Source organism: Varanus komodoensis, unplaced genomic scaffold, assembly GCF_004798865.1.
Source record: "Varanus komodoensis strain SLA01 unplaced genomic scaffold, ASM479886v1 scaffold4, whole genome shotgun sequence".
NCBI lineage: Eukaryota > Metazoa > Chordata > Lepidosauria > Squamata > Varanidae > Varanus > Varanus komodoensis.
Window position 1 is genome coordinate 41,244,585 of NW_025335941.1, and position 16,173 is coordinate 41,260,757.

Sequence of the window (16,173 nt, forward strand, 5' to 3'; positions counted from 1 at the left end):
ATGGGATGCTGGAAGTATCCAAAAATCTAGTGCAAGGGGGGCATCCAGTGTGGGGAAAGGGGAAGCGAAGAGAAGACAGGGAGGAAAGGAAGAACTAAAGAATATAATCCTTAAGCCAGTTCCCGCCCTCTTCCTCAACCTGGCTCACAATTCTCCATCTTGTCCTTCTGAGGTCAGCCTCTCCCCACGGCCCCCAACATTATCACGTGTTTTGAGCCAAGCAGCCAATGTGCCATCTTTAAGGCTGTTGAGGTCTCCCCTGCAAAGGCCCAACCTTGGGCTCTCCAAAGCCCACCTCTTTTATCATCCTCATGGTAACACCCCCCAATTTCACCTCAGGTAGAGCCTAGAAACCAAGAACGGCATCATCCCCACTGTGACACCTTGTGTGTGGCCCTCCCTTTGGCGTTGGCACATCCAGCTACAGCTGAGGAGCCCCTGAGATCATGAGGATGGGGTTGTAAGGGAGGAACCATCACACCAGTAGGACTGAGTCGACTGGGATGGGGAAGAGCACAGAGGAGAGGCTCAATCTTCCCCTTCAACTCATTTCAGGGAGGAAGAGGAGGGTCTCTTGTTTTGGCCAGGTCTTCACCCCCACACGGTGCAACAGGTTCTCATTTTCCTTAGAGCCATGGCCACTTCCTACACCAAAGAGCCGGCTCGGCTCTGTGCTGGCACCATGACAGGCACGGCACCTATCCTCTCCAGTGTTGCCTGGCTCACTGCATAGGAGCGTGTATGCTGGGGCCTCGGCTTCCGGCTCACTGAACCATTGCTCCTGGCCATCTCCTGTGGAGAAGGGGCTGTATTGGTTGTCACCACCAATGTCTTGGGTGGAGGAGGGGCTGGGTGGCCTCCATTGGCATAGACAGGTCGAGCGTTGGTGCTTCCAGTGCGAGAGAAGGGTTGGCGTGCATCACTGTTGAGGCGGGTGAAGGAGTCTGTGGCATGGTTAGCTTTGGGGTCATTCCAGTACCGGCTGTTGTAAGTGTTGGATGAAGTTAGTGTGTCATTCTCTGATGATGAAGCATCACCATGGAATGCTTTTGTGGATGAAGAGCATTTGGGTGGCAGGTCATCCTCCCTAGAAGAATGAGAGAACACAGTTAGGATTGTATTTGGGACTCTCCCTCAAGACCTCCATCCTCAAAATGAAAATGCTGCCTCGCCTTTCCCTTGTGAAGTACAAGAAAAGGAAAAAGTTGCAATAACCCAGCTCATGATGCCATTTTGGGCAATTATTTTACATCAATACCTTGCCTTACTCCTTCATTTGTCTTACACCTCCTACATCCCAGCTCTTGCTAAGCCTGAAACTGGAAGAATGTGATGGTGACCACCAAAGAGCATTAGAAACTAGCAACGTGGCCAGATAGTCTTTTTAACCTTGTTCTTCCTCTTCAATGGGGATAAACAGAGGGAGCTCCTTCTTTCCAAGTAGGCCCGTATTTTGACTCTTGGTCAAGAGGCTGTTCTTAGATAACCAAGTGCGGTATTTGTTCATGTGTCACTCTTGGTAACATTTGAAAAAACAGATTGAGTGACACTGGCATGGCTTTTATGCCCTGTATCAACTCCTCTGGTCTGGGGTGGCTGTACCACTGTCATGTAAGAGTCCAGCATGAGGTTTTTACATGCTGTAAGCTAAGTCTAATTCAGATTTGGAAACAACTATGGGATCCATCCTTCTTCTTCTGTAGTGGAAATGTGACATCCCTGCAGGAAGGGAGAGAGTCGGGAGGTCAGACAAAGAATTTCTTCAAGATCATACCTTATCTCATTGGGAATCTCTTCTTCCTCCTCCTCCTTGTGTTTGTTCTTCCAATAAAACAGTGTCACAGTTACCAAGACAATGCAGACAATGAGCACAACTGCCCCTGCCGCGGCAGCTCCAGCAATCAGGCCAATGCTCCGAGGGTGAGCTGTGAGAAACATGGAATACATGAGATTCCTGAGCAGGGAGATGGCGTGAAGAAAATTCACAAAATCACAGCAGGTTTTCAGTGTTTAGAAGAGACCACTGATAATCACTCCATCAAACCAGCTGATCCATCCTTTAATCTGGGAAAGCATGAGACAACTCGATCCGCCACGAATCTGTATAAGGAGCAGGTTTTTGTTTTTGGTTTATTTGCCTGTCTGTGTGTTTATAAATTCTCCAGAATTAGGGGTGAGCAGTGAGGTGGCCATATTTGCTGATGACCCCAGGTTATTTGGGTGCTTAAAACAAATGCTCCAAAGGGATTTTGCCAAAGTAGGGAAATAGGCATTAAAATGGGAGATACAGGTCTATGTAAGCAAGTGTGAAGTTATGCATTCTACAGTGAAAAAAAACACAGGCCCTAACGTTGCATATATGTTGGTGGTACCCAGGCAAACAGTGTCTGTCCAAGAGAGAGACAGAGATCTTGTTTTTGTAGTGGATAGCTTGAAGAAAACATTGACTCATTACATGGCTGCTATGAAAAAGGTCAATTCCATGTTGGACTTAATTAGAAAGGGAATTAAAAATAAAACTGCTGCCAGTATCAGTATCAAAATGCTCTTATACAGATCTTTGATGACACTATGTACAGTTCTGGTCACTACACCTAGGATATTGTAAAGTTGGAAAAAGTGAAGAAAAATAAACCATTATATCAGAGACATGAAGCAACTCCCCTATCAGGAAACCTTAGAATATGTAGGGCCTTTTTAAAACTTGCATCAAATGATTATGAATTTATTTTGTGGCATGATAGATGTGCAAAAATTATGCATGGTGTAGAGATATGAATTGAGAGATTTTTTTTCTTCTGCTCTTGTAATACTAGAAGTTGGGTTTATCCAATGAAGCTACATAATTGGAGATTCAAGAGAAATAAAAAGAAGAATTTTTTCATGTGGCACATGGTTAAGCATGAATTTCACTACAACAATATATAGTGATATCCACCAACTGTTAAAATAAGAATAGATACATTCATGCACTATGAATGGCTACTTAGCCATGATAGTTATATAGGATCAGAAGTTGTACATACCCAAGTTGCTGGGAATTATGAGCAGAAAAGGGCTGTTATACTTGTGGGCAAGGCAGATCTTTTCTCCAAGCTAGCATAGTCTCCTCCTGTTCTGATGTCAGTCCACTTGCTCTCTTCAGTATTTAATTGCTTTCAATTTCCATTATTGCACTTAAAATAAACCTCTTATTTGTCACTGCTAATTTCTAAGCACAGAAAAAAGTTGCAGACTTTCTTCTTAATTTCTAATAACTATTCCAATGTCAAAAATGGGAATAAAAAAAATCTTAATCATAGTGGGTGGGGATCCTGGGGAAATGGTCACCACAGACTTACAGATCTTTCTCCCACCATGCTTGATGAGAGCCAATTTCTTATGAAGACAGAAAGTATGAATCTCACTTTTCTTTTGTCTGAATGAACTAGTTTGGTATGGGGAGTGTTTGAGGGACAGATTGGTGGGAGGAAAAGGCACCATACTTCTGTTGCAGAAATAATGCCCTGTTTACACTGGTAAGGGCAAGCTGGGGGCTAACCCTGGGTACCAAGATGCAGGGTGCCTCAATAAGCTTGGTGACTCAGAGGTTGCTTGCAGGACAAACGGGAATGGAAAAGGTGTACATTAGCCTTCCCTCCCTTTTAAAATCCTACAGGTTGCTTGGGAACTAAAGACGAAGTGGAACTTCCTGAAACACGAAGCTTCCATCAATTAACTTTAAATTCGGTTCTTTCTCAATTTCCAGTTTGATGTCATTTGTTTTAGATAAAACCTGGCAGAAGAGGTTTTTACTCTGACAAAAAGTAATTAGATTTAATTATACCAGTCAACCAGTTCTAAGTCTTCTCTAACTGACTTACGTGCGATCACTTGAACTTCAAGAGAACAGGAGCTGCTTCCGATAGCATTAGTAGCCACACACTGATACTGTCCTGATGATGAGGTGCTGATATTGCGCAGAATGACTGTACCCTGAACTTGATCTAAATGAGAGGGGAGGAGAAAGAGCTGAATTAATTAGGGTCTCTGTGAGAGGGACAACCGTTCCACCACAATCTTGAAAAGGCAAATCCAGTGAATTGTAAATTCTTGCAAGACTCTTAAGAGATCAATGAGAAAATAACCTAGAGATGAAAGCATCAGACACAGATAAGCTTAGGCTTTAAGGAGCTTACAATGGACATTTTCTTCTCAAAGATTATTATTTTTATGGTTGTGAAAACTTAGGACCAAGCAAACCAGACAAGGCAACAAGAAAGAGCTGCGAACAATATAATTCTTGCTCTAAGTAGTAACTAGAGCACAATTATCAACCATGTGGCCTTTTCAAAAAAAAAAAAAATCATTCCATAAAAGAGAACATTTTCAGGTCCTGAATCAAGAATCATCCATGTATTTGGGAGGCCTAAACAAAGATGAGGATGTTCAGTGTTCTTCACAATTCCTCATCCTTTTATCTGTGACTTAGAGAAGCTGAAGAAGATTTGCAAACAAACCAAAAACAAACAGAAAAGAATGAACATCTGAGCAATTTATATTAAAGATCAGCTAGAATCCTAGGCTATATCTCTTCTCCTGGATATAATAGCTCTCTATCTGCTAAGAGTTATTGATTAGAGAGGGGAGAAAAATTCATTTGATCCATTTTTGATGCAAATATTTTGAAGTTTTTCCATACCAACTTATTCCTCGAATGGAATGAAGAATATGTGGATTATTCCACATTTCTATGAACTTTACTTACATCACAATTTAAAAGGTGACTTAAGGGCTATGTTCTTCCCCCCACCCAAATTTCTTTTCTTCCTGTCTTTTCTTTAACCATTCAAAACCGTTAGCAGTCACAGAACTCACACCTATCACATAGGATGAAAATTTGTTCTTAAAATTCTGTTACTTCCTGCATAAGTTTATGGGGGGGAGGGAGACAGTGTTTTGTGGCATTTATCTATGATGACTCCATCTCTTCTCCTTTGTAATGGATCTGAGGCTACCAGAAACAGTGAATTACGGGGGGAAATGGCTGCCTGCACAGTGCATGGTGGAATCATGGCTTGTTTTGAACAATTACTCTTGAAGTTAAGGCAAATCAAGACATGTTGCCCCTTCCTGGGCTAAGCTCCAGGGGAGATGAGAGATTCTCATTTTATATAAAGTTGGGTAGGGAGGAGGGGAACCCAGACACTGAAAATAACCAGGAGCTGGTGACGTTTAGGAGAGGATAGAATCAAAGATCAAGTGAAATGAGAGTGCATTTGAAAACGAGGAGTGACAAGGGAAAATAAGAAAAATAGACTTATTGACATTGCATGTATTAAACGAATTGTACTGGAGAAGGGTACTGTCAAGTCATCCAAAAAGCACTTCGGTCTCTCTACTCTTTGTTATTCCCTTACTTTCTCTCATGAGTCAAGATAAACATTCCAAATGCTTTAACTTCTATGCACTGTTTACCCCTGTTCATAACGAGGTCTGGTTTGGTAGCCACTGGGCAACCTGACCTTGAGCCCCTAGGAACTTAGTGCATGTCTGCACATGACTGGAGAACCCCACATGAAGTTTATTTTATTTATTTAAAGCACAAATGCAAATATAGTGCAATATAGGATAACTCCCTATGAAGCAGCTTACAAAAATGTATATAAATATAGCATCGGACCAATAATAAAACAAAATTAAACTCACTATAGTACAAAATAGCACAGAGTTAAACAAAGTCATATATAAGTTCAATAGATGTAGAGTTCAGAATGGGCTACTTGCCATGACCATCTCTGTTCATAAAACCAGCACACTCGAGTTGGTCATGAAAACCTCGGCCAAGAGAAGAGCGGTTGAAGCAGGGTTCTGGAGCTGTTAAAGGAAGCCTCAGCCCTGCTGCTGGACTCTGTTCATGTGGGCATTAGTTGAGCCTCAGAGAGTAAGTGGGCATTCCAGGGCTGTTCTGCTTTTGAAGGGAAAGCAATATTATTGATTGCGCTCAACACCCCAGGAAGTGGTGCAATAGGCTCTCTGTTTAGTACAGTAATTACAGGTGCTTTCCTCCTAGAAAGCAAAATTACTCTGGGGTGTGCCCCCATGGTCTGAAACTCAGCAGGGGGTACTAAAGGCCAGACCTTTTTGGTCATGGCAGCCTTTTCGCAGGAAATGCCCTCCCCAGGGAAATCCCCTGGCCACATTATTCTCCATTTTCCTTCACTTGGTGGAGATTTTTTTCCAAGAAGACTTTTGGAGATGGTGTAACCTACCTCCGATTATGGAATGCTTTTATGGTTGTTTGCATGCCTTTATGTTTTTCTGCTTTTTGTTTGTTTCTAAGGTTTGAGATTGTTCCAATAGCTTGTTAGTGGCAGTTTTTTTTCTTTAAAAGAAAGACTGGTTATTTATTTAAATAAATGATGAGAAGTAAATCATCCTTATATAACTGCAGTGAACATGATTCTTCATAGTTGGAAAATAAGTAATACACAGGCACTAAAAAACCCCAAGAAAGCAGAAATTCATATTTAAGCCAAATTTGCTGGTAAGTCAGATCATGTATAGTCGGTTCTCCACATTAGCGGGGGAGTGCAGGACCCCTATGAAAGTGGAAAAACCACAAATACCTCTAGCTCCCACCCCTGTCCAAACTCACCAGTGCCTCCTCTTTGCAGCAAGGAAATGCAAGAGAGATTTCTCTCTCCAGATGGACCTGCTTTGGAGGCTTTCCTCTCTGCCCTCTCACTTCTTCTCTCTCTACGGTGGTTATGATTTTCTGTAGTAATTTTTGTTAATCAATAGGTTTTATGGCAGGTCATAGGTACAGACTGTTTGTAACTCAGGTGTTCATGCCTGTACAAAGGCTGAAATGTCTGTGTTCATAAAGACGTTTGCACCTGAAAATTCTCCTTGCTTTTGACCATTCTGGGGGACAGGGTATGAACAATGCATCAAAGCACTTACCCATTCAGAGCAAGGACAGAAACATTGCCCTCAGTCTGGATTTGCTTTATGGAATCATTATATAGTCAAGGATTATTGACTTCATCAACTACAACATATTGTGATCTCAGCACCCTGCTTACCCAAACCTTGATTGCCTGGTAGTACTATTCTTAGAAAGAAAATGATACTGTGTGTGTGTGGAGCCTGTGTATGAATAGCTATCAGGAGAAGCAGTGAATAGCAGTAAATGTGGGAAAAAAGGAAATGTTTAGCTAATGCTTCCCTTTAGCACCAAAAATACTTGCCTCTTCATTCAGCAGAACCTTAAAAGTGTGCATGAATGACTCAAGGTTGAATTTGAGCATCTGACTGATTACATGATTACTCCTGTATGATTTTTCAGGTCCCAATGTTTCAGCGCAAGCAAGCATTTCAGAAGACAGTCAATGATCAACTGTCAGAAATCCCTGCATAATAAAATGAAGCCAGCATTGAAAACTCAGGGAACAGTTGATTGGGCCTTGGTCTCATCACAGCTTCAACCATATGCTCTCACTCACCCTACATTTGCAAACTACAGCCAGAATCTTTGAAAGAGCTTTAACTCAGGGACTAGTCTAGGAACAGCAGCAGCAATGCAAGCGATGAATTGCCCAACTGCAATCTCTTAATGACATGCAACAACCTTCATGGAAAGGATGGATAAGCTCCACACTGCCAATTAAGGCAGAGAATCTGACCTGTACTTATACCTGTCTTCCTTCACTGCTGCTTCCCAGGCTTAATATGCAAGAACCAAAAGGACACTGTGGCATCAGCTGCATTGTACTGACACTACAGTGCTGGTTGTCTCATAGTTTTGACTTCACAGCTGGTAAATTTGCCAAAAAGGTGGGCCACCGCTACTTTTAAAGAATTCTACTAATACCATAACTACAAATTCCACTAGAGGGCACATAGTGCTCTACAGGCTCAATTGCGTTCATTATACTGCACATGGCATTTCCCCTGTACTCATTTTTACTGAATTTTTGCCTGCTTATCATCTAGGGATATATGATTTTTTTCTGTTTGTTTTTGATCAGGATGTACCCACCCAGCTCGCACCTCCCAGTCCAAACACTGACTCAGATGCATGCTGCAGTCAAACATTCCATATACATCTGAGCTTGCAGTGCAACTTGTGGACCCAAAAAGTGTATTCAACAACATGTATACATGTGAAAATGTTCATGAATAGAGTGCACTTTTGAAAAACGTGCACAATAAGTTTTAATCAATGAGAAAAGAAAACATACATAAGACAGATACAATTGATGTGTAAATTTGGAAAAAAAAGTGCATGAAGATATGCATGGGTTTTCATGCCAGAAGAAAGCAAAACCAAAACCCCAAAGCGTCTATGATATGAATTCAACTCAGAACAAGTTTTGAGACAGAATCCAAAAACTTTGTTAAACTAGAATTTTGCTGATTTGCACATCCCTAACATTGGCATAACATCATCATTTTTTCTTCCTCTCCATGACCAACAAGCAAGGAAAATGGGATGAGGGACACAAAGATCACCTTGTGTGGCTGTTGGAGGCAGCTTAGGAGCACTGTCCAGTCTTTCCCAATGGTAGGTTGGCCGAGGGATGCCTTCTTCTGAATTGCAGGTCAGTGTGATATCACTGCCAATGTTCAAAGAACCCTGAATTCTGCAGACCGGGGCAGAGGGAGGAACTACAATGAGAGAAGACGGGAAAGTGTCAGACAGCGCAAGGATGTTCAGGGATGGAACCCCTTTTCTTCCTTTATGAGCTAGGTGGACCACTGGCCAGAATATGGACTGTTTTTAAAGTGAAAAGATAGGCTGAGAATGGACAAGGTGCCCATGGCTTAAGACTAAGAGGGAAGCCACAGGTGAAGTCACCTGCTAAGACTTTTGCAGCTTGCGAGTTTGCTCACTCATAACTGCTGACTTAATTGTGACAACTTTCCATTTGTGTCCTCAATGGGGAAGATCAACATCTGCAGTTCCCCAGAGCTAGCACAATAAAGATATCATTAAAATGTTTCCCTTCAAGACAAATTCTGATATTTGGAGAAGGATAGAGGTGTGTAACATTATTCCATATGCAGAAAGACAGCATTACTAGGGGGTAAACTATATGCTATTTGCTTGAAAACACCAAATATAAAAAATCTTAGGAAAGTACTACAAATAGCCAATGCATAATACGCCCCTTCATGCCATTTTCCCCCACTTGTACATAGCTCCAAAGTACTACTGCTATGATCTGTACTGTAATTAGTGCCAGACTAAACTCTGAACAGTCTGAAAGTTTGGTCTGAATGTGATGGTGGTGAGGAGAAACAGTGAGATACCTTGTCCTTTTTCACATTTTCAGCCAGAGGAGAATACAGATGATTGGGAGAAAACTCACTGGTACTCCCCATGGCTCCTCACTGTTGCCTGCCACCACATTTAACTCTTCGTAATGCCCCAGAAAATTACTTCATGATGCAGCAGCATCCAGAAGTACATTTGGGGAAAACTTGTTGGCCCCATGCATGGCTGTCAATTTAGGGTAGTTTGACTCAGCCTCATGTATGAAAGGATTTTATGACCAGTGAAGTCCCCAGCCAGTGGTTGCACTGTTATGTCATACAATAGTCACAAATGTTTTCAACAAGTGGGAAAACCAAATCCACAGCAAAGTATATTTGAAAATAGTCTTGATTCTGTTCGGCAAGTGACTGCTGGTTGTGGGGGACACATGGGGGTTGCTATGTAAGCAGATACAGAAACTGAGGACCAGAAAGCTGAATGAAAAGAGGTCATCACTTACAGAGAAACTGAAGAGCTTAGAGATAAAAAAGAGAAGAATGGGTTGCTGAAAGAAAGGTGTAGAACCTGACAACAAACCAAAGGAAGGAAAAGAAGAGGAAACATGCCTTAGGAATGAAGGATGACTTCAGGAAGCACTTGGTAGTGGATGTATGAAGGCTGAAAGGGGCTCCCAAGAACAAAGTAGGGCTGAAAAAAACTTCCATTTCAGACCTAAGAAAATGAGGAGTCATGACCTGGAAGATAGGGAGCTATAAAGTGTTAGGTTTAGGCTGTGTCTCAAACTGGGGTCCCAGATCCTTCCCTCCTCTGTCACTAGTTCTGTGTTCTGAGTGTAAGCCTAGTAAACTGAGCTCTGAGATTCAAGGGTACAATCTAGAATGCATTATCAGGCAGCTATCGTCAAAGGCCAAGCCCATCATTCCAAGTCTTTCAGACCCAGACGTCTTGTACCTCCTTTTAGCCATTGTTCTTTCTCTCCTGGATCATGATTCCTACATAACTTCTCTCTCTCTCTCTCTGTCTTCCTTTCCCAGATTTGCTTTGGACCATGTCCTGTCTCCTTCCCAAACAGTCAGCTTCTCAGGGTCTGCACACCTGAGCAGCTTTGAAAGTAGATGACTACAAGTCAGTGTGCCAAGGTTACACAAATTTGCCTGGTCCACATGTTAAAAAGGATTCTTTACCAACAAAGGTGACTGTGGCAGAGAAGCAAACCACCAGTCAGATCTTCTCTTTCTGCTACAAACTATGAGGAGACAAGATAAAATCCCTTTCTTCTAGGGAATATCTATCAATGCACTACTAGGTAAAGTGGGGGTGCAGAATGGTGGGTTAATTAACTCATGATTTGCCATCAAATGATGCTGTTATGTGCAGAAAGCCCCATAACCTCTTTCCTATTTTTGATCCATTAATGATGAACTGTACATTACCACACTTTTTGGATGCAAGAGCAGTGCCACGCACAAGCAGGGCCTTTTTAGCAGTTGCCTCAGTGTTGCGCAACATAAGCTTGTGGTTCGAGTTGTACACTACTGGTGTACAGTCTGTTCTGTTTAGACTTTACTGTGTGTTATTAACTGTGTTAATTGTGTGGTAGTGGTTATATTAAAGGTTCATGTTATGAACTGCTTGGAGTATCACCCTTAAGCAGAAGTTCAAAATAGCAGGGAATAAAGACAATAAGAGAGCACGTCTTCCAAAAACCTAACATATTAGACCTACTTATTGCCAGGGGAAAACATGCATACCTCATCCCTATTTCAGTCATTTGACATAGGCTGCCCCTTCAAAGCACATACCCAAGACGTTGAGCCCAATGACTCCAATATTCCGCCCCCCTCGGTCTGGTAGATTGTTGACCAAACATTGGTAAGTCCCAGTGTCCGAAAGCTGGGTGTTGTTGATGAAGATGGAGGCACTGGTGGTTGGCATCGTATTTTCAAACCCCACTCTCCCATAAAACCGGGGTGCGCCACCAAAAATCTGACCACCCTGGTAAAAAATAACCTGAAAGACAAACAGATGACACTGCCTCAAGCAAAGTAAGGGTTACATTATGGGCTAACTCATTATATACGAATTTCAGTGCCCTGTGGTTTTACTGCATTTAAAAAGGAACAATTGTTTGCAGAACCTAGGATAAACCAAACGGAGTGCCTGAATACTTACTATGCATTCCGTCTCTAGTTTTGTTACCATGCAGAAATGCACAATAGATTTGAATGATACAGGGAGACCTACAATGAAGTACTTCCTAAAGAAAAGTCTGTCCTATTTTGTTTTCTTTAAATTGTTCACTGTTAGAAGAACATTAAAAGGCTCACAAGCAACAATGCTTCTAAATCTGTTCTCCACTAGCCACAAGTGAATTATTCTGTGGATTTTGGAATTTTCCATCACCTGATTTTGTTGCCAAAGTAGATCAAATGGATTACAATCCCTTCACTGCTCTGCTTTTTCAATTTCAAATTTTATACAGAGCATTGAATGCTGGCAATTTATTGCAGTCACGAATGCTTAGCAATTTCATCATATTGTGGTATTTAAATAATGCAAATACATAAATAAAAAGGAACTATTCATTCACATCTTTCCCCACCCCAATAATAATTTTCTTTACATGTACACATGGGTAGGCAAAGCGATGGGGGGAGCATTTATTTGGTTTGTATTTTTATTTCAACAGGTCAAACCTGCACTTTCTGACATATTCTGTGACCTCAGTGGGATTGCCCTCCCATGTTAGATCTTTGAATTTTGTCATGTAGTTCTTTGGTCAAAAACATTTTGCAAAGCATATGAAAGAACATATATTATGGAAAGTGGCTTACAAAAACAAGCAACAACTTCTTTACAAAAACTTGCAAAGTGATGCAGGAATGGTTCAGCACAAATTTGTGCTTGGACAAATGTAACAGAGAAAATGAAACAGACAAATTAATACATCCTTAATCCTGATGCAGTAGCAGGAACAACTTGTACACACAAATGCACCAATATTATTTTTATGCGGTTCTTTATCATTCATGTGCATTAGGCATGCAATACAAGTTAAACTCATTTCAGATTTTCTAGCTAATATGTGAACAGAATCTCAGATATCTTTTGAAATTCTCCAAATTTTGCAATGGAGTTCTTCAAGATAATTCTCACAAAAAAGCATATATTAAGGAAAATAAAATTTAAAATGGCTAAAAGTAGGAACATTCTTTTAACACATGTACATTAAGCAAATGTCACACAAAATTGCATATTAGGAGAAATGCACACAAAATTTTATATAAATTTTCATGCAATTTTTCAATAATTATCAAACTTTGTGATGAATAGTAATAATTCATTTTCACTACCCAGGGAGTCCCATCTAGGACTATTGTGTGCAGTTTATAAAACCAAAAATAAATAAATAAATAAATAAATAATGAACATTGAAGAATGAGAAACAATTAAACTGAACTTAACAGATTCATCATGCCTAATCATTGTACATTTTGATAAAACAGCACAAAAACAAAGAGCAGCAATTTTTATGTATGACTGCAGCAAACACACACACAATTCAAGTGTTTTTTAAATTGATTGTTCATTATACAGCATGTTTGATATAGGAGATGAAGTCTAACCTACAGCAAAATTCCTTGGGGAAAATGGCAGCAAAAGAAGAAGTGCAATTCTTAATTACATGTAATGACTATTCCAAAGTAGTGGTATACACTTTTGTAAGCCATCCTGAGATGCCACGCATAGAGGACAGCATATACAAGTTTTAAATAAAAACTAAAATAATCATAAACATACATTTGTTTTTACACTAATGAAAATTGAAACAAATTAATTGTGTAAAAAATGTGGGCCATTTTTCCTATCTATCTTAAATTTGAGGAGTGTGCCACAATTAAAAAAGCAAATCCAGCCTGTTCTTTTCCCCTTTGCCCCTCCCTGTACACTTTTTTTGACCTGTATCAGCTATTCCAATGGAAAGAAATGAGAAACAAATTGATTTTCATTTGGAATTCATTAATGTGATTTTCCAGCTGTACAGCACATGATGTCATATGAATGGAAAACACTGAAGTTACAGGAACTAGGAAACTGGTTGAGTTGCCAATGGAAAATGTAAACAAATGGCAACGGTCAAATAAATAAACTAGTTCCAAATCAGTTATAAGATAGAATGAAAGTAAATGAATGAATCACATTAACATTTAGCAATGAAAACAAATATGTTCTCCCACTTGCACACCCTGTTGCAGAGATAGGTCTGTCACCAATCAGCATTGTAGTATCTGCTTCAGGAAGTAATAAGTTATGGCGCAGGGTCTTTAACCCTAGCAATAACCAAAAGCTTGTTAGGTTCCACAAGCCTGACATCAGACGTTCTATTCCATTCTCACACCCTGATTACTGTAAGGTTCCTTGATGCTAGCTTCCCTTACCTTGTGGAAATCATTGTTGAGACAATCCTTCTATGCCTGTATACCAAGTAGCTGTCAGTGCTTTGGACCTAAACATCTATAAGAGAGTCAGTGTGGTGTAGTGTTTGGACCAGGGTTCAAGAGCTCTGGGTTCTGGTCATTTCTCAGACATGAAGCTCACTGGGAGTCTTTGGATCAGTCACAGAGTCTCTGTCTAAATTATTTCAGGATGCAATGAAGAAGAGGAGAATCTTGTAAGCTTTCTTGGGTTCCATTCAAAAGAAAGGTGGATAATAATAATAATGGCCACTTCCAATGCTGCTTCTCCTTCTTTTGTTGAAGAAAAAAGCGAGCAGAAGATATGCAACAAAATGAACACATGGCAAGTGTGGCCCTATCATCTGGCTGTTTTCCACTTTTCTGAACATACATGGAAAGGCACAACAAAGGAAGAAGCCCTAAAACAAGCACAGAAACGGACAAGAAACATTAGCGAGCTGCTCTGTGCTTTCGTAAACATGCTGGTACCTGTTCAGGCTGGTTGGCATTGGAGAGTGGAGTGACCATCCAGATGACATTAAGTTTCGTGAGTGCAGCATTGGTGGTGAAGCCACAGGGCAGGACTGCTGTCTGGCCCCGAGCAACTTCCACACTCTTTGAGTTCATGAACACCTCCAAGGGACTCACTAAACCTGTAAAGAAAAGGAAAAAAGCACCCAAGTGACATACTTCAATCACCTAGGACACCAATGAACCTCTGTCCACAGCAACATTAAAAAAAAAGTTATGAGCAATGCAACCCTGGAAACCACACTATTAAAAAAAATATTAAATAGATGGACAGATGTAAAAAGCTTCTTCCCCAGTCAGATATACAGATCTCCTCTCCTCGCCTCTCTCCTCTCTCCACCCCACCTCAACAAGCAGGCTGCCACCATGACCCACTTTCTATGACCTCACACCACCGTGTTTAATCCTGGGAAGTCCATGGCATCACTCAGGTGCTTGGTGTGCAAGATGCAAGATGCAGAGAAAAAGACAAAGATTCGTATTACTAAGCTAAATAGCAGCTGCAGGGCTACAGGTGGGGAAGGCACACACAACTGCTTCTGACAGGTAAATGTAGCAAGGGTGACAAGGGGATGGAGGAGGAGGAAGAGTATATGCTGAGCGTGCATCTGTTTACATTGGGACAGGCTGACCCTGAGACACAAGTGCAGGCAGCTCCATGGACAGAGTCAAGCAAAGGAGAGGGCAAATGGAAATAATGACTGTTCTTGGCAAGCTCCATGCTTTAACCAAGGCTACCACCATCACTACTGTGCATTCCAAGCTATTACTTTACTTTCACAGCAGTCCCAGCTCACAGGCTTCCAATCCTGTACATTGATTTACACCTCACAAATAACAGCAGAAAGCATGCTTGCACGTGCACCCACACATATTTGCTTTTAGGTTACATTGATATGCTTATTTAAAAAATGTGCAGGGACTATGCTTTGATCCTAAACAGACCAGTATGAATCCCAAGCACACATACAACACAACTGCGTGGTTATGCTTCCTCTGCCCTGCAGGACAGCAGGGGATGCCAGCAGGTCAGTGTTGCAAGTCTGAATGGTTCCCATCTTAAAAACAAATCCCTGCCTCTGCAAAATAGCATTTCAGAGAAATGGCTAGGCTAAATCTGCCTCCATGACAACCTAGCACTTTGTTTTGTTATATGTGTGAAGTCTTTGCATGCTCCCATAGAAAAGCAAGCTGATGATGGGCTACAGTGATCCTTAACACATCTCCCTTTAAAAAAGCTTGCAGTTTAAATTCCCAGATTAAAATAATGGACACCTGCACTCTGTCTTTTGGCTTTACTTCATATTATACATCTGGGCCCATCTGACTGAGGCACTGGAAGCTTGCTGCACCACACGCTCCTTCGTGCAGTTCACCTGTCCAGAGAGAGGCTATGATCTGGACTGGGGCAACTTGGTTGGTGCAACCTGTATACTGGTCTTACTTGCAGAAGGATGTCGGCTTGGTGGCCATTTGAAACCTTTCAATGCTATTGCTTTATATTTTTCCCTTAAGTATTAAGGGAATATTACCTGAAGAACGCTTTGCACGTGCATTTCTGGACATCTTTCCTCCTTTCTAGGTACCCTCTTCACCTAGTGATGTGGGCTTTCCAAAACAGTTAAAAAAATGCAAATAAGGACTATTTGATATTAAAATGTTTGGTTTGTCTTAAAAAATGTTCTGATGCCCTACACGTCTAATTTTACTTGCATTTAGTAAACAAACTTTTAAAATATCCTGTGCTGTTGTTTTGCTCCAAGGCACCACAAGGATTTGACCTGGAATATTTGAGGAGTAAAATTAAAACAAACTGAAGTAATGATGCATTGGCCCCTAGACAGTGCTGGAGCAGGGCGCTGGGTTGTTTGAATGGGAACCAATCCCCGCCCCTGCCACTTTATAGGAAAGCAAACTTGAAAG

The 16,173-nt window shown here is 41.1% G+C and overlaps 1 protein-coding gene across 4 annotated transcripts; it reads right to left on the minus strand.

The window, feature by feature from the left end:
• Positions 1-587: 587 nt before the first annotated feature.
• IGSF11 (immunoglobulin superfamily member 11) lies at positions 588-14,322 on the minus strand. 4 transcript variants are annotated; one of them, XM_044442270.1, is made up of 6 exons: positions 14,209-14,322; positions 11,065-11,272; positions 8,497-8,652; positions 3,930-3,986; positions 1,775-1,835; positions 588-1,087 (listed from the first exon to the last, which is right to left on the minus strand). In XM_044442270.1, exons 1-6 carry the CDS (start codon positions 14,245-14,247, stop codon positions 646-648), a joined length of 963 nt encoding a protein of 320 aa, XP_044298205.1. In that variant the 5' UTR covers positions 14,248-14,322; the 3' UTR covers positions 588-645. The 4 variants fall into 4 exon arrangements, with proteins under 4 accessions (XP_044298205.1, XP_044298204.1, XP_044298203.1 ...); XM_044442269.1 differs by having other exon boundaries at positions 1,775-1,925; positions 3,924-3,986; XM_044442268.1 differs by having other exon boundaries at positions 1,775-1,880; positions 3,864-3,986.
• Between the last annotated feature and the right edge of the window lie 1,851 nt (positions 14,323-16,173).

What these genes read in the sequence shown, in the direction of transcription:
- IGSF11 (XM_044442267.1), bottom strand. Translation starts at nt 14,247, where the DNA reads ATGGTCACTCCACTCTCCAATGCCAACCAGCCTGAACAG. An exon ending in TGAAGTTCAAGTGATCGCAC is followed by an intron (nt 1,926 to 3,863) that starts GTAAGTCAGTTA and finishes TGTTTCTCACAG; the next exon opens with CTCACCCTCGGAGCATTGGC. An exon ending in GAGATTCCCAATGAGATAAG is followed by an intron (nt 1,088 to 1,774) that starts GTATGATCTTGA and finishes TCATTCTTCTAG; the next exon opens with GGAGGATGACCTGCCACCCA.